The following is a 24,232-nucleotide window of genomic DNA, read 5'->3' on the forward strand; positions in this document are numbered from 1 at the left end:
CCCCCAGAGAATCATGATAATTAGTTCCTGAGTCTTCTTTTTTTATTTTCTGCTTTGTTTGCTTTAAAAGTTTTTTCGATGCAGTGCTCTGATGATATCTGAATGTCTTTTACTAGAGAGACATGGAGAAGGCAAAATTATTATCATTCTCTTTCTCCTTGAAATCTTTTGCTTTGCAGAGTAACTGAAATAGAGACTCCAGGAATCTAGTACACGAACCCCCACATAGTCTTCCCTATTGAGGACACTAGTACGTGCTCACACACACGTGGGAGGTTTGAGTGCGCAATGCAGACGAATGTACTTGTGGAAATTCAAAGAGGAAAATATCATTTTTCAAGGAAATAAAAGAACAAGACTGGGGAAACACTGTAAGAAGAGGCCAAGTTCTCAGCCACTCAAGGTCTGTAGCTCAGAAATTTCTATCAATAGGGGTGACTGGTTAGCTCAGTTGGTTAGAGCGTGGTGCTGATAACACCAAGGTTGCTGGTTCAATCCCCACATGGGCCACGGTGAGCTGTGCCCTCCTTAAAAGAGTCCACTATGCCATTGTAGCGTGAAAGCAATGTGTAACCAATGACCATGGCTGTACCCCAATAAAGTTTTAAAAAAAAAGAAATTGCTATCAACAGCTATTTTCTGAATAGCATTCAGGTATCCATTTAAGTTGGAGTTTGGCTCAGTCCTTTGTCCATTTATGGCTTCCTCTGAACCCCGTCCTTTGATGCTTTCCTGAAGATAGAGAAGATCTGTGCTGAATAGAATTGGTGTCACAATGAGGCTGTGAAATAGGCTCAGAAATTTAGTTCTCTCTAGTTGAAGTTCATGGTGTTTTTTCCTAAATTTTCCCCCCAAATCCTCTTTGCCCCTCTCCCTGTCCTCCTCAGTACTGTTCTTCATCCTCACTTCTGCACGCCCCACTTCCTCCTTGCTCTCTTGGCTAAAGCTTCCTTTCTTTCCATTTTGTAATTTCACATTACCGACCGTAAGATTAAAATAGTGAATATACAGAACAAAAGTTACTGTTCGTGGCTTGGTTGAAAATGATTTATCTAACAAATATTCACTCCCATATTGCCTTCTTAGATCACAGGTCCCATTAGGCCAGAAGTGGTTTTAGTTCAGTTGAACATTTATTGGGTGCCTACTGTGTATGACCAGGCCTTTGGGGATATGGAGAGACGCAGGTATGCGAAGAATGACTTGCACTGCCCTCTCTGAAACAGACCAGATTTCCCAGTGGCAGCTTTTCTTTAGGCTTCAAGAAATTAAATAATTAGCACCAACCACCTTAGAGTTTACTGTGTATATTTTAGGGGAGGATTCTTCTTAATCCCACATCAATTCAACAATTACTTAAAAGTACAGCCCTATCCTGTGATGGGTTTCAGCTGTTCACATGTTCCAGTTCCTCCAATCTAATTCTTACTCTCCTTACCTGGATAGACAGTTGTGGTGCAAATACCGGCCTCTCCCCCTCGGTACACAGGTGTGTTGTATTCTTCTCTGTTCCCCCACTTCCATCCAGGCACTATGACACTTTGTTCACTTCCTTTCTTCCATAGGGCCATGTCTCTTCCTATGAATGCAAGATCTATGCTTATCCTCCTTCCCATTTCTAGGCTGTCCTCCCTACTGCCCTCTACCCAGACCTACAGCTACAATCCTTTGCCCAGGAATATTCCTTCCCTATTTCCTTGTTCAAGTCTTTTAGCAGCTTCACATGGTAATTAAAGTCTTACGTAAACCAAAGCAAAGAGGCAAGAATGGCGAGTACTGGGGAAAAGGTTTAGGATCCCTGGGAGCCAAGACTGTGCTGTAATAATGCCCTGTAGAAAATGATATAAGAACACAGAAGAGGGAGTATATAATTCTACATGGGGAAAATGGAGAAAGATTCAGAGAGGATGGACCTTTGAGTCTTAAAGGAGGACTCCCTAATCAGAAAAGGGGGAGAGAGAGAGAGAGAGAGAGAGAGAGAGAGAGAGAGAGAGAGAGAGAGAGAGAAACTTTCAAACAGGAAAAACAGATGAGAAAAGGCCTGCAATGTGAAGTATGTGACATGTTCCCGAAGGCACAGTCTGTTACTTATTGTTGCTGGAGTATTGAGAGGTATGGAGGGGGAGGGCAGGGGGGCGGATGAAACTGGGAGGAAAGGTGCGCCAAATATTTAAAGTTTTTGTATGCTGGAGCGTTCAAGTTTCATCCTATAAGTAATAGAGAACCATTCAAGGATTGATTTAAGCAGGAATGTGAGATGTTTCAGAAAGATGATTTCTGGCTATAGTATGGTGGACAGGTAGAAGGTAAACCAGTTAAAAAACGATTTCGAACTCAGGCAAGGCTCTTTTGTTTTTCTTTCCTTTTCTCTGTGTTCTTATCAGGGTCTAGTGGAGTCGTAAATAGATTTGAAAATGATATATTGTCATTCATTTTTAAAGATACACTCTCAAGTGACACATTTATAATGGTGATCTACTTCAAGAAGGGAAGAATACGGTGATCCTTCAGGGTGTATAAAAAGACAATTTGGCATTTTAAAGTCTCTCCTCCTTTTCAGAATCACAAGGCCATTTGAAGTATTGCTGCCTGTATTTGCATCAGGAGTCTCACTTCTACTGTTGTCATTTACTGTGGTTCACCTGCTAAAGCGATTTCAGGTGGTTTGGACCTTTGTGGTCTTATATTAAGGATGGATTTCTAGGATAAAAATAAAGCTGAGGGTGCTGGGTGTAATTAATAAAATCAGAAAACACAAGAGGCTTCCTGGGTTTAGAGAACATGCATGGAGATTACATGAATTCTCAGCCTTTTTCCCACCATAACACATGTTCACTGACATTCATATGCTCAACCCACTTCCATGGAACACCCACAATTTTGAAGAAACACAGTTTTTTCAAGGAAATAAAGCACAGTGGGAATTCTTGATTGCCACAATAATAATAGTATATCAAATGTGGTTAGACTGTGGTTAGACTACCATAGACTGTAGTATAAATAATATAAGCTATAAGTTATTTTTAATTGATATTTTCCCTTAAGAAAGCATATCAGAATGCAAGTGAACGGTATTATTAAGAAAAACTTTGAGCCCATTCTTATTCTAAAAGTGAATTATTCAAGCTCCCCGCACTTTAGATCAACACCTTTAACTGATCAAAAGACACCAGTGTGTCATGATACCATGATTGAGAATCAATTATTGTTATATTGAGTGAGTCATTCATTAAGATGAATTATTTACACCTACCAGATGCTGTTGATGATTACCATTTATTTAGATGCTAAAATTAGTATATTGAAGTTATCATACCTAGAGTTAGAAGGGCTTTTTTCTAATACTTTCAAGTCTTATAAATAAAATCCCACTGAAAGTGAAGATATATGAGGAGAATACCTTAAGACCACAAGCCTCTTAGACAATTAGTGTGGTGCCTCTTTGTAGGATCAACAAGGCTCTTCATCCTCCATATATATTCATGGTTTCTGCATGAATATTGGCATTGTTATGAAATGTTTTATGGGAAAAAAGAACAATTTGGATATTTGCCTTACAACTCTTTCTTTTTAAACAAAGCCTTCTTCCTTAAAAACAAATCATGCCCACGATTCCTACGTTAGCCCTGCACTGGAACAGGGTTTCATTTTTCTAGATATCACTCTTTCTTGTGTCAGAAGAGGTTTTACAAACCTCAGTGACGAAGCAGCATTTTTTGAGAGCTCCAGATGGCTTCCTATTGTATTTTCTTTACTCTATGTATCTTTTTATTGCAGTCTCATACTTTCTTTTATTTTGCTCTGTATATCTATTGACCTCTTGGATTTCACACCAGCCTGCTCTAGAAAGCAATTCGATAGATTAGTCAGCCAGTACATTAAAAAGTAAATAAGTGGCTCGTTGGTTAAGAGTTGGCTTGGGAGCACAAGCTCTGAGCAGCAGGGCCCCAGTTCAGATCCCACATGAGGGCCAGTGACGCTGCACCCTCTACAGCTAAGATGGTAAACAACAGCTCAACCTGGAGCTGGGCTGCCATGAGTCGCCCGCAATGACGTAGGCTGCAGTGGGACTAAAAAAAAATTTTTTAAAGAAAAAAAAAAGTAAATAAGAAATACAAGGTCTTAAAGTAATTTCTGGCATCAGGGATTGGAATAACCACACATCATGTCTGTTTCTTTTTCCATATTTAAGTGGAGTCTCTTGTGGGGCAGTGAGGTGGGAAGAGCCTATCTTTCATCAGCCATTTCTGAGTGTGTTTTCTCAAATAAAGCTCAGGGTGGTGGAAGGTGCATGGACTCTTCCAGCTGAGCGACCTTCAGCACATCCCATAATCTCATTAAGCCTCAGTTTCCTAGTCTGTAAGTAGAGCTGATAATAATACATACCTCAAAGGGTTATTGTAGAGCTCAAATTAGGTTAACAATGCTTGATAAAATGTGTTTAAAACTTGTTCTTTATTTTTTACCGTTGTATTAAAACATAATTAGTTTTAATTCTCTTGTTCATCAATTATCTGTTTGTTTTTATCTTAGTATCATTGGCCTAGAATCTATCATGAATTTTCTTTATCCTCAGTATAACAAGATTTCTTCCACAGATTTTTTTACACTACTTGGTGTGTTACCTGGATTAACAGATTTTTTTTAAGACCTTAAAAAAATTAGAAGGATAACAAGAGTCCATCATGATCTCCCGAATATTGTCTCCTATGTTGGTTTGCCAACTACAAATGTGCTATTTCTACCATTTTCTGCTGCCCTTCAGTCTAGCTCTAGCTGTGCCTGTTCTGTTTCCTACCACAGCTTGTTGAAGAGCTTATTTAAGTCCATTGTGTTCACTCCCTTCTTTTCATCTGCTATTCGATTTATTCCTCCATGACATTAACACTATCTGAGTGGTTTCTGTAGCTTTGGAATTTTTAGATCCTTTAAAAGTTTATTATTGGGCCAGCCGAGTGGCGCGTTCATTAAGGGCTGGCTTGGGACGCCAGCTCTGAGCAGCAGGGCCCCGGTTCAGATCCGACATGAGGGCCAGTGACACTGCGCCCCCTACAGCTAAGACAGTGAACAACAGCTCGACCTGGAGCTGGGCTGCCGTGAGTCACCAGCACCCGCGTAGGCTGCAGTGGAGCTGCAGTGGGCTGCCATGAGCTACCGTGAGTGGCTGGCAGCCGGCATGAGCTGCTATGAGTAGTCATGAGCAGCCGTCCAGTGGTCGGCAAGCAATCTGCCTCACCCAGGAAGAGCACAATGATAATACCAACATGGGCCAGTGAAGCGACGTCCTCCATAACTAGACTGAAGAACAAAACGACAGCAACTTGTCTGTTCCCCTCCCCCAATTCCCCAATTAAAAAAAAAAAGTTTATTATTAATGATTCAGAATTTTTCACCTTACATGTTTTGGTCTAAATTCCTTAATAAGTGAAGCAAAATGAAAGAAAAGTGTGAGGAATCAATGTAAGCTCTGGTGGATATCAAATGGAACCATGGAAGTTAAAGAATTACATAAGCCTGTCCCAACAGACTAATAAAGAAAGAGTCATTGAAACCAACTTCCCTGTTCAGAAAATGAACACTGTTTCCCAGACACCTCAAACCAACTGTCATTTATTGACTGGTTCCTGAAAACTGAGGGGAAAAAGCAAAAAATAACCCAGAAATGCAAGAAGCTAAGGAACTTATTTTAAAAAGCCACAGAAATCAAATACAGAGGAGAGGGTTTAATGAACAGATGTGGGATCAGCAACCACCAGACAGGAGAATACTATCCACCCACCCCACCTGCAATAGTCTCTCCCCTCTCTTTTTGTACATTTGAAACATTATGAAGTGTGTATTTGTCCCTTGTCCGCAGGGCACACACAGACCAGCAATCTGTGAGTGAATTGAAATTGCAGATGGAACTTGACCATTCCCAGCCTTCAACTATTAGATTTTCTCCAACCTCATCCACCCAGCTCCCTGGGTCCTTTATCACAAGGACTTTAATGAAGGAACCTGATCAAGTTCACCCTGCCTGAAATTCACCCCTGGTAGCTGTCAGGGGTGGAGTTGGTTTGGTCCCTTTTTCAAACAATTAAAAAGAACTTGAATTAAAAGGAAACGAGAGGATGGGAGAAGTCCACCATTTAAGGGGGAAAAGACTTGAACAAAAGATGGTTGGGTTTTGGTTTTGGTTTTTATTACTGATTTTCATTTCAGGTTGGGTTAGCAAGAGACCAAGCCAACTGCCTCTAATGAAAGTTCGCAGGCACCTGGTTTGTTCTGCAGGGGCTGCAGCCTTTCACAGTGGAACTTGTGTGGACTCCTGTGCTATTAGCCTGGTGCTGCGGTGTTGCCAACCGATTTCTCCAATTCTCTTTTCTCAGTGGGCTAGAACGCAGCTGATTAAATAGGCCGTGACTCACATAAGCTCCCGTGTCTTTTTTATTGACTGCTTTATGGAAGCGTATCACACTCCAGAGGGTCCCCATTGTTGTTGCTGTGCGAAGCCGACTGAGGAGTCGTGTTTAGCACTGAGAGATGGAATCCTACTCTGTCATCTTTTATTGCAGAGTTGGGCATGGGTGGGACACAGGGTTTAAAGGAATCTGGAGGAGGAGAGAAGGATGTCTGAGAATTTCTTTTATCTTCATCTGCCATGGAAGTTGGGTGGCCATCATTTCTGGGTAACACACTTCTCTGTTGATCTTATCTTTATGGCCCCACATCCTTCAGCTAAGAGACTCTTCTTTATATAGGCTATTCGGAGAGATTTAGTTAAGTGTAAGGGTAGAGAGAGAGATGACACTGCTGTAATTCTGTTTTGTGTTGATATAATGAATGCATTACACACTTAGGTTTATCCAAGAAGACCATTTGTCCCCAATAAACCTAAGTAATTTCTATTTTTTTCATTAAGGTGGCGATATCTTTTTTCAGGTAATGGACCAAAAGACTCAATTTTTAAAAAAAAATTGTATACTTAAATATAAATGTTTTTGCCTTAAAATAGCCATTGTGTGTGGCTTCTTCCTATTTTTATGATCATCCTGCAAAGCATTTACATACTTTCTGTTATGGGTTAAGTAACTCTGCAGATCTGTGCTTGCCAGTAGATGTGAATTCAGGCGTACAAGACTCCTCCTGCCTCATCACCCCAGGACTGTAGCTTATATGTGCGTCCCCAGGATCCCCAGCTCTTGATCAGTAGGACCCTGAGCTGATACTGAAAGAGGAGATAGCTTGATTGCCACAGTGGCTTCCCAGCTTGGTTGTCTAGATTCATCTGATAGGCCATGGAGCTGATGAGATGGAGCTCAGAGTCAACTTTACATTGGGAACAATTCTTTATTGTACTCACCACACAGTGTGACAACAGACTAGAGATTGATGTGATTTAATTTCCTGATTTTTTTCCATAGCCATTCTAAACTTCAACTATAATCCCATTTTTACCCCCACTGCCCACAAGAAAAACCGGGCAAGAGAGTTCCCTCTAACAAGAAAGAACCATAACACATCTTATAAAAACACAGCATATAAAATACCATATTTCCAGCTCTATTACTCTTCAGAATCTTGTTGGTAAATGACCAAAAGAGAAAATTCAGAAACTCATTCTGTGCCCAATTTTAGAAAAGCACATGTGACATTAGGGAGAGAAGGTGCTGGTGGTGGTGCTGTCCCCAGTCGCCTGGAATTAGTGACTTGAAGCTCAAGCATCCCTGCTGCAGTATGTCTTTGTTTTCTTGGTGGTGGCATTCTTGGGTTTCGGTTGGTGGGGAAAGAAAAGACTCACGCTGATAATGTACTGAAAGTAAATGAAATTAAATAAGCGAAGCAGTGCTCATCACTACTTCCTTCCCCCCTGGGTAATTCAATTCAAGCTCTCTCTCTGATAGCAACTCACGGGGACTGTCGCTGTCACCCCGCTGGGGCCTGGAGTCTTAACATCTAAATAAAAGTTTCACTCAAGCATTTTTTATGCTCCTGCCAGCAGGATCAGTGAGCTGGTGTGGGCACATTAATGTAATATTCATACTCACAGACTCTCCCCGCACACGAGGCAATGTCTTCCATTTTCATAATTATAGATGTTCCATAAAATGGCATTTAGATTTGCATTAAAAAAAAGGAGGTTTGAATTCTAATAGAACGTTTAACGTGTCTTTTATGATTCAGACTCTGGGCATCTTTAACAAGTAGCTGTGTCTTTTAAGTTTAACAAGACCTTAAAAAAAGGAAAAAGGAGGAGAGAGAGAGAGAAATGGAGACTCCAAGCTTAGGGGATCCAGTTTTGTTGTTGTTTTTTTTACTTTATTTTTTTTTTATTGCTAGTTTCAGGTATACAGAACAATGCAATAGTTATCCTTTCACCCTTCAGTTTTTCTTATCCTTGTGTCTTTCATTTCAATTTGGAACCTCCACAAGCAAATTTTTGATGGCGCTGCCGAGAGGATGGACCCTGCTTCAAGGGGCCTTGTCAATTATACTGATCCTCGCCAAGATGCTCTTTTTTTTCTGTTTTTTTGGAGAGCATTTCCAGAGTTATTAGAATTTTCAGAGAGATGGGAGAAATGAAAGGATCCTAGACAAACAAACTTTCCTTTCCTGCTGTTCATCTCATGCATGCACCCTGAGACACATCTGGGAGGATTTATAGAAGGCAGTTTGCTAACTGTGAAACATAGATGAAAATAGTCCATGAACAAGGAAGTTGACAATAAGGATACATAGCATAAGGAATCTGGCACTTAGACACACTAAAAAGAAAAAGAGGAGTCTCTCTTCTGATCTACCTGTTTAAAATTAAGCTTGATAAAGTGCCCACACAATATCACATGATAAATGCTAAAAAAAAAAAGTTATAAAATAAATCTAAGATTGGAACTGTTCACTTAGAAGCAAAAGGTAATTTTAGTTGCATTTTAAATTGTCTTAAAATGTTATTTTAAACAAAAACTACCATATTTCCCCATGTATAAGATGCTCCCATTTATAAGACGCACCTTAATTTTGGGGCCCGAAATTTGAAAAGAAAATTACATAAAATTATTGAACTCAAGTTTTATTCATCATAAAATTCATACAACTCCTCATCACTGTCAAAACTCCTAACCATAGTCAGTTGGAAGAGGACCAAACTTACATTCAGCAGCACGATTTCCATTCACTTTTGCAAACTGGATCACTTTTTTTTTTTTTAAGATTTTATTGGGGAATTGGGGGAGGGGAACGGCGCTGGGGAATCGGGGGAAGGGGAACAGACAAGTTGCTGTCCTTTTGTTCTTCAGTCTAGTTGTGGAGGACGTCGCTTCACTGGCCCATTTTGGTATTATCATTACACTCTTCCCGGGCGAGGCAGATCGGTCGCCAGCCTCTGGACGGCCGCTCACAGCGGCTCTCAGCAGCTCACACCGGCTGCCAGCTAGCTGCTCACGCTGTCTGCCAGCCACACACGGTAGCTTATGGCAGCCCACTGCAGCAGGGGCTGCAGCCTCTGCCATCGCCAGCAACTCATGGCAGCCCAGCTCCAGGTCAAGCTGTTGTGCAGCATCTTAGCTGTAGAGGGCAGTGTCAGTGGCCCTCATATGTGGGATCCGAACCGGGGCCCTCTGGCATCCCAAGCCAGCGCTTAACCAATGCGCCACTCGGCCGGCCCTCATTTTACTTTTTGGGGAGTAAACTCCTTCCTCTTTGTCTCTGTCCTTTGCCCCTCCCTTCTGTAAAATAAGTATAAACTCCAGTGATGGAAGATGGATTAGGATGTTGACTTCTCAATATTTGTACCTAAGGAGGCTCACTGAAAGCCAAGAATGTTAGCAGCATGCAATTAAAGATCGGGGCCAGTTCCAGGAGCTTCTCTTTGTAAAGGCTTCTACCATTCTGAGACTCTTTCCCATACTTGGACAAAACCAGGATTTGGCAGTTATTGCCAAGTCTAGCTTGCATAGCCCTTCTTTGTATGATATTCATAAAATTTATGTTCACTAAGGTGGCTTTGTGTTTGTTTTTTTTTTTTAAATTGTGTGTGTTTATTGCTCCCTCTAAGGTAACTATGTTCGTGGTAAACTCTATCACTCATTAAAGCTTGTCCGTGCTGGTAGCTATTCATTTGACTTTTGATTATCTCAATGTGGATTATCCAATTTGGAGCTTATATCCACAGCAAATTCTTAATTCTCTGGAGTCCTTTTCTTGCCAATCAGTACATATTTAGGCTACCTCCCCTTGCAAAACTTAATATATTTATTGTTTCGATAATTTAAAGCAATTTCAGAATTAGATATAATTAGGAAGAAAGAAAATTTACTTTTTTCCTCCAATAATCTAGAAATTGTTTTATTTTATGCTGTGTTTAAGCTTTTGTCCTTCTGTACCGCTTCATGGATGCAGGTTATCGAAAGTAGCCTAAATGAAAATTCTGGCAGGTTTCAATAAAGCATTTTGCTGTTGTTCCTTTTAGGAATAGAAGATATCACAAGAGGAGCTCAAGAGCTTGATAACATCATCAAGCAAGGATACTTGGAGAAGAAAAGTAAAGGTATTGATCAGACCCATAGATCTCAGGACATTCCAGGAAAGGAAGGGAAATGAAAAAGAGGGCTAACATAGCAGGTGCCTTCTCTATGCCCTATATATTGTCCTAGGTAGGTGGAAGGCAAAAGGAAGGCAAGAAAAGAAAAGAAGACGGTATTTGTATGTAGGTTAAAGAGAGATGGCCCCAAATCTTCAGCAGATTGTGAGCTTCATCAGAATAGGGACTGGTTCTGCCTTGCTCACCTGGTGCACAACAAATGCTCAATAAATACTTGGACGGACAGATGGATGGATGGATGGATGAATGGATGGATGGATAGATGGATGGATAATGGATGGATGGATGATGATGGATGGATGATATTCTTGTTGCCATCTCACAGTGTGCTCCCATGAAAATTGAAACTATGTTGCCAAGAATACAATATTTATGTCATATGTGAAGCAGCCCCTTTGAAGTTTCAAAGGGGCCCAAATCTTAACCTGTCATTCATTTGATTAGAATATATACTACTAGGGCCAGAGTCCCAGGTTGAACAATCAACAGGCAAATTGGCTCAACACAAAGAAAGCCTTTCTCGTGCCCATGGCCTAGAGCATCATTTTGGTTTGCAAAAAGGCAACACATGAAGATATCATGGAGAATTTGAAAGATACAGGATGAGATTAGAACCTGAAAAACACAAAGGAAGCTAGACAGCTGTGAGGGGTCAGAGCAGACAAACGCTGTTTAGAACTTGGACCTTTAATTGAGCAAGTCCCCGGGACCTTGAGTCAATATAGAATAACCTGTGGGAGTCAAAGGGAGGGTTTTACAGTCCATTAACCCTGGAAATAAAACAATAACACACTGGACTGTGTGTTGTTGGATTTTACAGACTCTTCAGTGATTGTAGTTACCTGAATTTATGTCCCTTACTGCTGTTCCATTTAGATCATAGTTTCTTCGGATCGGAGTGGCAGAAGAGATGGTGTGCTGTCAGCAGAGGCCTCTTCTACTACTATGCTAATGAGAAAAGTAAGTGTTCTTCATTTGCACAGCAGCATCTCACTCCTGGATGCAAACACTTCGTAAATTCTCAAGCACTTAGATCTCAAGATAGCAATCCTTAACTAACGCCCATAAAGGGACCTGCTTGGAAAAGAACTAGGCTTGGGGAAATAATTCCTTGTCTATCACCAAAAGCTCAAATGTCAAGTTAGAATTTATTTCCCCTTAAACATTAGGATATTGTGGTGAACTTATCAAAGGGTTTCGTCTTTTATTATGACTAATAGCATTAACACTGCACACTTTGGCATTCTTCTTTTAAAAAAAAAAGAACCTCAAACTCTTTATAGGTATTAGTAATATAGTTAAAAATTGAAAAAAACAAAACAAAACAAAACTCTGAGAAAGATTTAAACAGCTTATCAATGGCCCGGAATTAGAACCCTTAAGTCCAAACTCTCTTTATTTTATTGACTCTTGGAAAATAGTCCAGTGGACATCCCTAGAGCCATGGAGTGTTGAGACCCAAATGGTTGCTGTGCCCAAGAGACACCCTTCAGCCAGATGGCGGCAGCTGCAAAGTGTTGATTCAGGCCCGAGGCAGCTTCTTAATCAGCTACCACTGACTCAATCAAGCACAACACTCATGAGCTATCCCTAGAAGAGCTCCCATCCATGCTTAACACAGTAGCTTAGTTGGTGAGAAGGAACAGAAGATATAAGCACAAATTGGAGGCAGCTACAAATACATACAAGCTAAAAATTATCATTGTAGGTGAATGCAAACTTTCTAATAGAAGATACCCTCCTACAGAGACACACTGCCCCAAGAGTAATTCTATGAAGCAAGAGGAAGATGAAGTAAAATAAAGCATCAGTTCTTGTGGGGGCTTTTCTTGGGCCCTATGGCCTTGGTACAGAGGCCAATGACCCAGAGTAAATCCTTTCGTTTCCTTCCAATTGCTTTCTGTTTCTCCTCTCTTCTTTCTTTCCCACACTTACTCCTTTCCCAAAGCCTAGATATCCAGTCTAGGGGATAATTAGATATCTACTCAGTTGCCTTTGGACTTCCTGCACCTTCGTCACTAAGGCGGCAGAAAGAACTGCAGTTTTGCTAAGTGACTTGGAATCCTTAAGATTTGCCCTTCGGCTTTGAGGCAATGGCCTCACCCTGCCTCTCTGCCTACAGCAGGTATCGCTGACCTTCATCTTGGGTTCACCGTCTTGGGTTCCTCAGAGCCTTTCCCATCTAGGGGTACAGTGTGAAGCCCTCCTAGGAAATGAGAGCAGCATAACTCAAAAACTGCCCAACCACCAGCCCACTCAAATCCAGCAACCACAATTTCTCCCCTGAGTTCAAAGCATACGAGCCAGCCAGGTGTTATTTTCTTATTTTAAACCTTCACACTAATGTAACATTGATGTCTTTGTAAAAAAATGTTCGTCATTTCCCTTGCATTTAAATAAGTGCTTGGCACATCTGGATAGAAAACCGGGTATCATGTTTGTTCACTCAGAATCCTTTACACTCAAGGTGAGAGGGGGAGAACAAGAGCGAGAGACTAGGAGACTTTTATTGACCATTTTGCTGTCAGGGTGAAATAAAATCCAGTGACCAAAGAAACAACAAAACATTTTAGTGGCCGGTTAGAACAAGGAGAGATACTTTAACAAAAAAGATTCTGGTGTCAAAAAGCACTGTTGCATGGCTCCCTTCTCGCCAGTTACTTCTTATTGTACCCAAGACATTTTCTTAGTAAGCATAGAGTGTTCGTGTATTTCCTTTAGCTCAACCAGGTAAGGACTGAGCCTTTTTCTTTCCTTTCAATATTGTCATCCCACTGCCATCCTTCTCATCGTCATCATTGAAAACCGTTTATTATGCAATTCATTCCACATGATACAGGACACAAAGCATGACTGAGACAGGTACTGTGGTACCTGACTTCTGTGTGTTCTCCCTGAACCATACCATGAGGACACAGAACGCTTGGGAACCCTCTCCTCTTTTCCTGTTTCTAATTATGTGTGTGTATATATATATATATATATATATATGTATTTTAAAGGAAGTAACAAAGTACTCTCTCCTTTCCTTCATGCGGGTCCTTTGCCTTGTATCTTCTTCCTCATCAACTGATGATATTCAACAGTACTCTGCTACTTCCCAATTTGATCTCTTGGAAGAAAAGAGTTTTAATTATTCTCCCTTCAGCGTAAATTCCCACCTGAGCAGCAGGAGGGGGAGAACGGTCTAACCCAAATGCTACACAGGGCATAGGAGGAGATCCTCGAACTTATAATGCCCCCTGTGCTGCTGTCCCTCCCCTCAAATGGGGGCTCTGACAATAATGTTTCAGTTCTATAATAGCCTTCAAGAGCCTCACGTTTACAGCCACATTCTCCCTGCTGTAATAATTCCTTCTCTCTGTTATTATAGATCTCTTAACATTCTAATAAATTCTCTGTCTCTGTTGTACTCTTTTGGCACAATAACCTTTCATGTTGCATTTCCCTAGCTTGGCAGTGATATCTGCCTTTCTGTCGCAGTAGCCGCTTCTTAAGCTTCCCTAATAACCTTTCCTTGACTATTGTGGTTCCTCAGGGATATAACAGCTGTTTCTGTGGTTTTATTTTACATACCAGAGAAGATGCCTTCCCTTGGCAGTTGCGTCTCTCTAGGGATACAGGGAGCTTTCCTGTCTTGCAGGCAAGCAGCCCAAAGGGACCTTTCTCATTAAGGGCTACAGTGTACGGATGGCCCCCTACCTGCGAAAAGATTCCAAGAAAGAATCCTGCTTTGAACTGACCGCCCAGGATAGGCGCAGCTATGAGGTAGGATGAACGGAGGGGATGGAGATCCTCATTACTGTTGCGTGTGAGCCGTGGTTACTATGCTGGGTTCCAGCCTTTCTTTGTTACCTTCTCATTTCCTACCAAGACCTTCTTTCTTGACATGTCCTCACCTTTGCTCCTTCATGCCCTCCTTTCTCCCCTCTGTTGCCACTCTCCTCCTAGATACTGCCTTTACTTGGCTTCTGTCTCTTCATCCCTCCCTTTCTCAGTCTCACTCTGTAAGTGAGAGTCTTGTCTACTGCAGCACACAACCTAATTCCTCATTCAGAGCCTCTCACTTCATGATTTTAATTCCCATTCTCTTTATTTTTCAACTGATTATCTTCCCTTCCTTCCATGAAATCCAGAAAAAGAAAAATCTGACTGTCGAGTGAAAAATAATGTATTTTCCCATATTCATCTTGCTTTCCAAAATAATCTTCGTGTGTGTAGATGCATTGCATATCTCTGGAAAGATTCTTAAGATATTGGTGACAATGATTACTAGTAGTAGCAGTGATAACTGAGGGAATAGACCTAGCTAGGGGTAAAAAGAACTTATTCCTCACTGAGTTCATTTCAATATGTTTTGATATAATATTATAATATAGTATAGTATAATATAATATATAATATAATATATGTAATGCATTTATTACCTATTACAAATTAATTTAAGCAATAAAAAATTTCTGACTATGGGAATATAGTGATTTTCAACAAAAATGTATTTGTGTGGGTGTATACATATTGTTTCCTGCTTGTTAGTAATTTTTATTTTATCACAATTTTACTAAAACAATTTAGAAAAACTTTAGCTAACTTTTGAAAAAGGGAAAAGCCATGCTAAGGTTAATATTAACCACTTAAGTAACCCTTTGACGCTTCAACTTTTTCTCAACATTCATCCTTTTATGTTCCTACAATATCGTAACCCTTATTTTGTTAAATGACCTAGGTCTTCATTATATAATTTCAATTTTTTTCATTTAAACTCAACTTTTCTATAAAGTCCTTTATAGGTCTATATAATACAGATGTATGCACTGAGGATGTGCCTACATTATTTTTTTATTCAGTTCTGATGGTGTCTCATCTGGATAGCAATTTATATGCCAAGTCTCAATCCATTTTCCATGAAAATGTGTTTTTAAGAAATTAAGAATGATAATGTCTATTAATAAGTATTAAGCAGGAATATAGGTTTCTTATACAGCACAGATCTTTATCTTGTCCTAATGGCCAGATAATAAAAATGTCCTTCAGGAACAGTCATTTCCAGATGATTCATTTAAAATTAAAAAAAAAAATTACCAAAGGTTGATGCCTAACTGGCCTGTTTTGTGAATCAGAATGTAGAGTTTGTTTACTTCTTCTTTTCTTTGGCCCATTGAATCCAAGTCATTATCATGGTCTGTGGATTCTTCCTCTACAATATCCTTTGGATCTTTCCCTTCTTATCTATTCCCACAGCCATCACAATAGCTAAGTCCTTATCGCTTTACACAGGGGATTAGTTAAATAGCCTTCTCGTGGGTCTTCTGTCTCCTATTTCTCTCTATTCCAGTCCCTCCTGTTCACAGCACTGAAACTCGCACTCCTTTGCTGGAATGTACAGTGGCTTCCTATTGCCTGTTTTAAGTCTGAGCTCCTAGTTTCACCCACTCTTTTCTGACCCTCAGCTCTCCAGCTTCATTGATTGTTGTGCTCCAGTCCAGCTTATCTGCCTACCTTCCCTATACACGATGGTCTCATTCCTAATCTTTTGCATGTGGTTCACCCCACCTAAACTACCCAGCTCCCTCCACCAGTTTCCACCAACTCTTTTTAAAATCCAACCAGAGCAGTTATTACTTCAACCAGCCTCCCTGGCTTCCTCTAGGCAACAATAAGTGCTCCCTGTCGTCTCTCAACATTCAGTTGTTATCAAATGCACCTGTTTTATAGTGTTCCCATCTCAGGTGTGTATGTTGCCTCCATAATTGATGCATTATTCTTTGAGGTCAGGAATTTTTGTTTACTTTTTTTTTTCTGTAAAGTTTCATCAAATAAATGCCTGCTGAATGAATGGATAATTGAATGAATGCACATGGGCATGAATTCTGGACTCAAATAGCTATCAACATTGAGAATGCAAAATTGCTGAAGGGAAAAATCACTTTCCATGTTTTGGTCTTTTTAAAAAAATATTAGGCAGCCAGAGAATCTTGAGCTTTTCAGCATGACTCTGAAACTTGACCCATAAGTTCTGTCCCTGGAACCTCCCTGTAGGATTCATGGAAGTTTTAGTGAAGGTGATAAATTAATTTGCTAATTTTTCTCTAGTTTACAGCTACTAATCCAGCTGAAGCCAGAGACTGGGTGGATCAAATAAATTTCTTATTAAAAGGTAAGTATCACTATTATATAAACAACACTTGAATGGATTTGCAGTTGAAGTTATGAGGCATAAATATAATCCATAGGCTTCAATATGTATTTTTTTTCTGCCTGTTCTCCCTTCTACCCTCCCTACCATATCCCTTATATTATAACCACAAATAGTGCCATGTATGAATCAAAAAGAAGGTAAAGAAACCATCAACCTGGAAATGACCTCTGACATCATTCTAGCTCATTCACCTACCTATAGACAAGTCTATAATATTCATAATTACTAGAAAAGGAGATGCGGAAAACCCACTCAGTTCTATTCAGTGTGTCCTAAGCCCTTATATTCTGGAAAGGAAATTCATGATATCAAACTTAAAGTCATCTGACTGTGATTTAGGTCCCAAATCTTCTTGTTCTAGTCTTAGGAGGAAGTAGAAATCTAAACTCATCTAAGTGGCCTTCAAGAACATTGGACATTAAAAACAAATTGCTGTTTCCCATGCCACAATAAAATGCTCCTTGCTCTGGGATGGGAAGAGCCCTGCCTGTAGACATTAAATGACTGCTCTTAGAGTACCCTCTGCTGGCCAGCCTGCAGGCACAGCAGTGACAGTGGCCCAGGAAACCTTGTCCGGAAGTGGCCAGGCAGGTAGAAGGAGCCAACCTTGAGTCTGTCACTTGGCATCAGATGCCCCTCATGGTGGTAGACACCATGGCAGGACCCTGCCTCTGCAGAAAAGCGGAAACACCCAACTTTGTACATGGTCCAAGACCTAGGCAGAAGCATGTCAACCGAAAAACACCAAGCCTTCGCATCTCTGTTTTTTATTCTGCTATAAGATTTTATAGTGGATAAAAAGAAGGAAGCACCCGAGCTTTAATTACAAGAATTGCCTATTTTACTCAGTTTATGCCTTTGCTATCACAAAAACAAACTATTGCCTCTACCAAGAGCGTCACGTATAATAGACTGGAACTAGGCAAACATGAACATTGATGGTGAGACTACAGGGTACACTCTCATCTAGGTGCCTTGGATTTATGCGTGTAATATACCCCTAAGTGTGTAAACCTCAATAAAACTCAAAGCAGCTTTATTGAGCTGTACCCTGTGGTACTTTCAGAATCCCACATTGAAGAAATTATTCATTCCATTTTATTTTAAAACAAACAAAATAATAACATATGGTTTAAGCCACAAATGTGTCTTTGATCCTTTCTTCAGATGAGGTGGCACTAGCATTCAGATGAAAATTGTTGCAAAATCTTTATTAAAAGCCTAATCAAGCCAAACAGTTTTATTGTTTTGAAATGAACATCGGATGTCTCTCCATCTTTACCTTCCCTAGAGTACCCTGACTGCACTCGCCCATCCTGCAGAGGTCCCTCAGCAGGGTTTCAGAGAGCACTCTGTACTGCACATCAGAGAATGAACCTTCCCAGTTCCCCATTAAAATAAAAAACCAATCTCCCTCTCCTGCCCTGGGCTCCCCAGTGTTATGATGGCTCAACAGCCTCTATGCGATGACCCACTTTAAGGTCAGCCAGACTGTACGGTTGCAAAAGGACATGGTATCCACATCGCTAAGCCATTCCATTTGGTCTTGTATGATTTTTTTTCCATAACCTGCTTTCTCTTCCTCTTCCACTTTTGCCCATTTTTCTCTTGACAAACAAACTTGTCTTGCATCCTGCCGTGAGATCATGAGGGAGATGAGCTCCTGACAGCTCATGTACCCTATGGAAGCCACCCTAGTTCCCACAGCTCTGTGCACCCTGGCGAACCACAGGCCATCACTCACCCTTCCCGTTTTCTACTTGACGAGCAGTGCATGGCATGCTGGCGTTTTCTCTCCTGGCCTATTTTCTTCCCTTCACCTCATGCGTTCATTCGCACAGCCATACTTTTCAGGGATGCTTCATCCCAATCAAGTTTTATTGCAAGGAAGGATTTATGTCGATGGTTTAAACCTGACACAGTGTTAGTCTGGCCTTTTCTGTAGGTTTCCTGTCACCAAGGCCCACATTAGAAGTAACAGCACTTAACCTAGTGTTTCATTTTCTTTTGACATGTTTTATTTTCATTCCTCTTCTTCCTTCTCTCTCTTTCCTTCCCTGCCTTATTCTTTTATTTTTTTTTCCCCTATCTTGACCCATTCTCATCTCTACCCTGGCAGATCTGAGCTCTTTAACCATTCCATGTGAAGATGGCGAAGAGGAAGGAGAAGAGGAAGAAATGTATGATGATATTGATGGTCTTGACTCCCAAAATTCTGGTTCCCAGTGTAGACCCATTATCTTGCCTGGGAGTATGGGGTTAAAACAGCCCACAGAGGAGAAAGAAGATGAAGAAGATATTTATGAAGTCTTACCAGGTAAGAAACTTCATCTTCTAATTATCTTCCTCTAATTTCAGAAACTCTTGACCTGATAGAGAATATAACTCTGAAACCTCCAGAGGAAGCCAAACCGCTAAGGGAGAGAATGTAGGGAGGTTTCAGTGGAGCCTCTGTGTTTCCCAATACAGAAGCTCTCTGCTCTGCGAGCAAGACGAATCAGTTGGGGAGAGTCTTTCATCTGTACCACGTGAAGTAGTTTATTACATAATGTCAACAAGGTTAAAGAGTCAAGAATACTCATATTGGTTTACAGAGAGTTTTGGGTGGCTCATCAAAACTCTCTAGCTTCAACTTCTTTTCTGTGGAATTGTGAGAATAATGGAAAGTTGCCTCGAAATGATGAAGGATATTAAAAACCTGAAGGAATATAGATAAATGCTGACAAACCTTTTCAGAAACCCGATGAAACCCTGATGGAGCACAACTCATTGTTACTTAGTTCAGATATACCGTGAATCAAATCGTGTCTCTTACAAATAACCCTAACATGTTTCCTTTACCCACCATGATAGCGGGTCTACTGTGCATATTTCTTCTCCTCCAAAGGCATGATAACTGGCATCTCGAAAAATGTGTAGTCATCACTGCTTCCGCAGAGCCATTTCTTGTGGGGATAACAGCAGCTGTTGAACAGTGCAGAGCACAGTGGGGGTCAGACTGTAGAAAACCGAAGCCTGAGCCTTTTAATTGTGAGGTAGTTAGACCACAGGAACGCTGAATCTTCAAGTCCATTCAGAACGATTGCTCCTGTGGAAATTTGCCAGGAGTTCAGTGCTCTGCTGAGAAATTCAAGTTAAGCCTAAATTTATAGCAATTTAAACTTCAATCCCAGATAAACGTAGGAACTAAGGTGAATCTAGCAGTCAGGCCCCTGAAGACAGGGCTGGTTGCTAAAATACATCATGAGTAAGCAACTTGTATTTCAAGGCTTCCAAAGAAGAGGGTCCAACCCTGTCAACGCTGCATCCGTCTTTTCCCTGGGGGAGAAGCCACGTCATTGCTTCCTGAGTCAAGGAGCAGGGCTGTGGCCACACGTCTCCTCCTTCCTGAGACCTCACCCACCCACCCACCACCCATCAAGCAGAGCCTGCTTCCTCTCAGCACTTCCAGCCTCTGCCAGTCGCAACTTCCCTAGCCTTTTTGTTGTGTTTTAGTATGCAAATGATATCTTGGTTGAGGTCGAGCCATTTCTTGTGTCTGAAGTTAAAAAAAAAAAATGATAATTTCCTCAGCAAGTCATCGTCGTTAATGAAGTTTTACAAAAACAGATACAACCAAAGGAAAATAAAATTTCACAGGTGATAAATTTTTCCAATTTCCCTGGCAGAATTCGATAGGATTGTTAAATTAAGAGTGAAGGTGTCTGTTAGAAAGCAACGAGCAGTGATGGGTAATTTTATAGAGTGGAAAATTGAATCAAATTGCTACATTAAAACACAGCTCCTCTGAGAATCTTCCCTTTCACAGTCTGCTCCATTGCAACAGCAGGGTGCAGAAATGGATCTAATCCACAACACTCCCTACAAGGAGATGTGCTCCTCAACTTGGCCAGAGTCTTCCTAGTGAGCTCACATTTCACTGGCTCCTGCCCAGGCTTGGGGAAATATCTGGGTGACACTCCACTCTGGATTACAGCTGTGGGAGACAGCGCTCTAGGAAAACCCCCCTGAACCAAAGGAGCAAAGAAGGCCCTTTTGTGCACCATGTTTAGTTCTCAGAGGAGCCAGGGAGGAGGGGGCTGATGCTCAGAGAGGCAGAGCAAAAGAGAGTAAAGGGACAGAGGCCTCAGAAAATAAAGAGATGGTTTGGGACCATCTCTTTACCCCAGGTGGGTGAGTGAATGTGTGATTGACTTCTTAACCACCATTCTTCCCCCACCTCTTAAACTCCTACCTTTGGCCACTGTGGCACTGCCCAGGGTACCCGGGCCTTCCTCCAAAAGCCATGCTAGTTTGGATATTGGAGTGGACTCCAAGGGCATGGAGACTGGCCTGCTTTCTTGAGGAAAGCCACTTACCTGACGCTCACAGCAGCTGTCCCTCAGAAGTGAGGAAGGCCTCCCTATAGGAGAGCCAGGGTCTCTTTCTGCAGGGTGATGGAAACGGCAGCTAACTTGCTTACAGGTTTCCAAAAGACAGTGTCGTCCCCAGCCAGCAGGTCCTTTCCCAAAAGCCTCTATCCATCACAGGATTTAGAGACAGCATTGAACGTGGGATATATTGTCATTTAATTATGATAGGAATATTTCAGCCGTAAGCCTCCATGTCCCAGCTTCCCATCCACACCACTCAGCTTGTTGCTTCTGAAATTGCTGTTAGTTTTGCACGTGCCACACTACCAATCCTGGAGCAACTGAGAGGGAATGTGAGGGACCAAACATTGTCTCCCCTCTGCTGTCATCTCTCAAGACCACCTACTGAGCAGCAACATGTGAGAGAAGGCATGGCACTGCAGATAAATGTGCTGGCTCGTGGGATGGACCTGCTCTGCCACCTGCTATCTGTGAGGCCTTAAGCAAGTTATTTGCCCTCGCTGTGTCTGACTTTCCCACCTGTAAAAAGGGGATAACAGTAGTAGCTCTCACAGAGGGATGCCGTGAAAAGTCTAGAACTGATGTGTGTAAGGCACTTAGAGCAGAGCCCTGGCAGGCAGTGATCACTCAGTAAACATGGGCTATTATTGATTTGGTGGGTGTTTAAATAGGAAAGGTGACTTCCTTGAAGAGTTGGGGGATGCCTAGCTTCCCGCCTCCACCAACCAGCCCTGAGACAATCCAGTTGGACATTTTCAGCTGTATGCATGAAGCAGGTGAAATTGAAAATCCTGAGCAGATGGAATGTGGAGCACACCTTCTGCTCAGGCCCATTTTTACTGCGAGGACAGGTGCTGGGTGGAGGGACAGCCGACAATAACGTTGGATTGTGCTAACACCGCATACCCATCAATAGTCAAATGACTTGGGCCTCTCACATGTGCTTCATTAGAACAGTAAATGTGCTTTGTGGAGAATAGTTAGCATTGATGGTTCTGTCTCCTTCCTCTTTGGGTTGAGGCCTACACAAGCCTCATTGTCTCCATATTGAAGGCCGTGTGAGATCTCCCTTCCAGAATCTAACTTCCACGGGCTTCCTAGTAGAGAGAAAAGTGCTTGTAACACATACCAAGTCAACACAAAAATATTTTTTTCCTAATCAAAATAACATATGGGTCATCCAATTAAATGCAGTACATCACATTAATCATGGGATAATTAGCATTTGCTACGTGGTCGGCATTCTCCTTCCCATGAGGGAAAACCAGGGCACTCGAGGTTTTCAGCCAAGACCACAAAAATGTGCATCCTGGATCATATGGTTTCAAGGTTGTTATCCGGGGGGATTGCTGAACATCCGTGTTGAGCATATGGGGGCTCTTGATTTTTAAGATCTCATTTGCAGTAGATTAAACTGCAGGGAACTACCACGAAGAAATGCTCCAGCAATATGTGAGAAATGGGAGGCTTTTCTGAGCCCTCTTTCACCCCTCCCCAAAATTATAGGACGGGCTAGGCAGGCCCAGTTTCATGATTCCAGAGTCCATAAAAGGGCAACTCTTATTGGGTTTCTCTTTGTCTGGGGCCTCAAGGCCGGAATCCAGCGAGGCGCCTGAGACCCTCCAGGAGCTGTAACTGGGGCCTTGCAGCAGCTGCTGTGGCAACAGAACCCGGCTGTGTGTCTCTGGAGAGGCTTCAGGAGCGCGAACGGAAAGAGACAAAGAGGCCTCCCTGGGAATTTCTGTGCCCATTCTATCGCTGCCCACACTGCCTTGGAGGGTTATTATAGACCCAGAAACCAGATTGCTTTAGAATAAAGCATATAACTGGGTTGAGTTTGGGTTTTGTTTTGTTTTGTTTAATTTGACTCAAATGGAAACAAAGCCTTCTGTGGAATTCTCTCTCCCCCTATTCAGTTGTCCAGACCCACAGGAAGGAAAACAGTAATCGTAGGAGGTCTAAGGAAAGAGAAACGCAGACACAAAAACAACAAAGTTTATGAAGAAAATAAATTCCAGTTTCATAGGAAAGTGACACTGCATGGGGGGAGCTTCAAAGAAGAGCCAGTGCCATCCTCGGGCTCAGAGTTCACCGGCCCTTCTCTCTCACACCCAAGCACACGAGGGCCTAGCCCCGCGGAGGTCCTAGCCCCGCTGCGCTGTCTAGCCAGCACCAAAACCAGAGTCATGCTGTGCCTTCAGCTAGAATATCCTCCCCCTCCCTCCCCACCCCGGTCTCGGCTGATGAAATCCTCAGTGACTCGACTGGAATTGAGCTCTGTTTTAGCCCTTTAGCAGCCATGGCGATTTGTATTCAGGTCCTTCTTCCCAGCTAGTAGGTGCTCAATTATTATTCGGGAAATTAAGTTCCGTGTATTCCAAGTATTGCAGTGAGCACAAATTGAGTTTAATGTCTTGTACATCAAGACCGTATCACAGGGATAGGATGCAACTATTTTAAGGTAATAGTTGAGATTACCAAATACACACCGGAGAATTAAACGTGTTATTAGCATCTTGCTCGTATTTTCCAGGTTGTCTGACGAGGTGCTATAATATCCACAGATGTATAACATAGATGTGTGTGCTGGGGAGTGGTTTCTATTTCCACCTTTTTGCACGTTCCCTTTGCACTTTGAGTCTGTCTGTATTTCTGTTGCATCTGTCACCACAGCACCTTGGCATCTGGTTGCACATCGGTACAGTTGGCATTTTTTTAAGCTTCTGTCATTTTGCTTTATTTGGGGGAAGTGCTCTCCGTCTTTCTGACCTAGTCATATTTTGAATGTTACTCTCTCTGCACTGCTCTGCGATGTCAGAGCAGCACTTCAGAAAGGAGCCGGGTGTCATGGGAAGCTCGCTCCTCTCTGCGCCTCCCAAGTAGAGTCCGTGTCCTGTTCCTTTCAGCCTCTCATTAGCGTCCCTGACATTGTGCCAAGAGTGTTGATTGAAATCAACTCTCTGGATACTGGTGCTCATTTGTGGTGCCCCATGGTTCTCTTACACGTTCGCGCAGTTAACAGAATCTTTCTCAACTGTTTTCCCAACTGAGATGAGATATTTGGGAATCAAGTAGAGC

At 41.8% G+C, this 24,232-nt stretch overlaps 1 protein-coding gene across 1 annotated transcript in view; it reads left to right on the forward strand.

Moving 5' to 3' along the window:
* SKAP1 (src kinase associated phosphoprotein 1) overlaps positions 1–24,232 on the forward strand; it is a 304,650-nt gene that overhangs the window by 247,526 nt on the left and 32,892 nt on the right. The window contains exons 5-9 of the mRNA XM_019638609.1: positions 10,451–10,528; positions 11,459–11,542; positions 14,226–14,350; positions 16,676–16,739; positions 18,901–19,098. Coding sequence (XP_019494154.1) covers positions 10,451–10,528; positions 11,459–11,542; positions 14,226–14,350; positions 16,676–16,739; positions 18,901–19,098 — 549 coding nt within the window. The remainder of the gene's footprint in view (positions 1–10,450; positions 10,529–11,458; positions 11,543–14,225; positions 14,351–16,675; positions 16,740–18,900; positions 19,099–24,232) is intronic.

Source organism: Hipposideros armiger, unplaced genomic scaffold, assembly GCF_001890085.2.
Source record: "Hipposideros armiger isolate ML-2016 unplaced genomic scaffold, ASM189008v1 scaffold_40, whole genome shotgun sequence".
NCBI classification, from domain to species: Eukaryota; Metazoa; Chordata; class Mammalia; order Chiroptera; family Hipposideridae; genus Hipposideros; species Hipposideros armiger.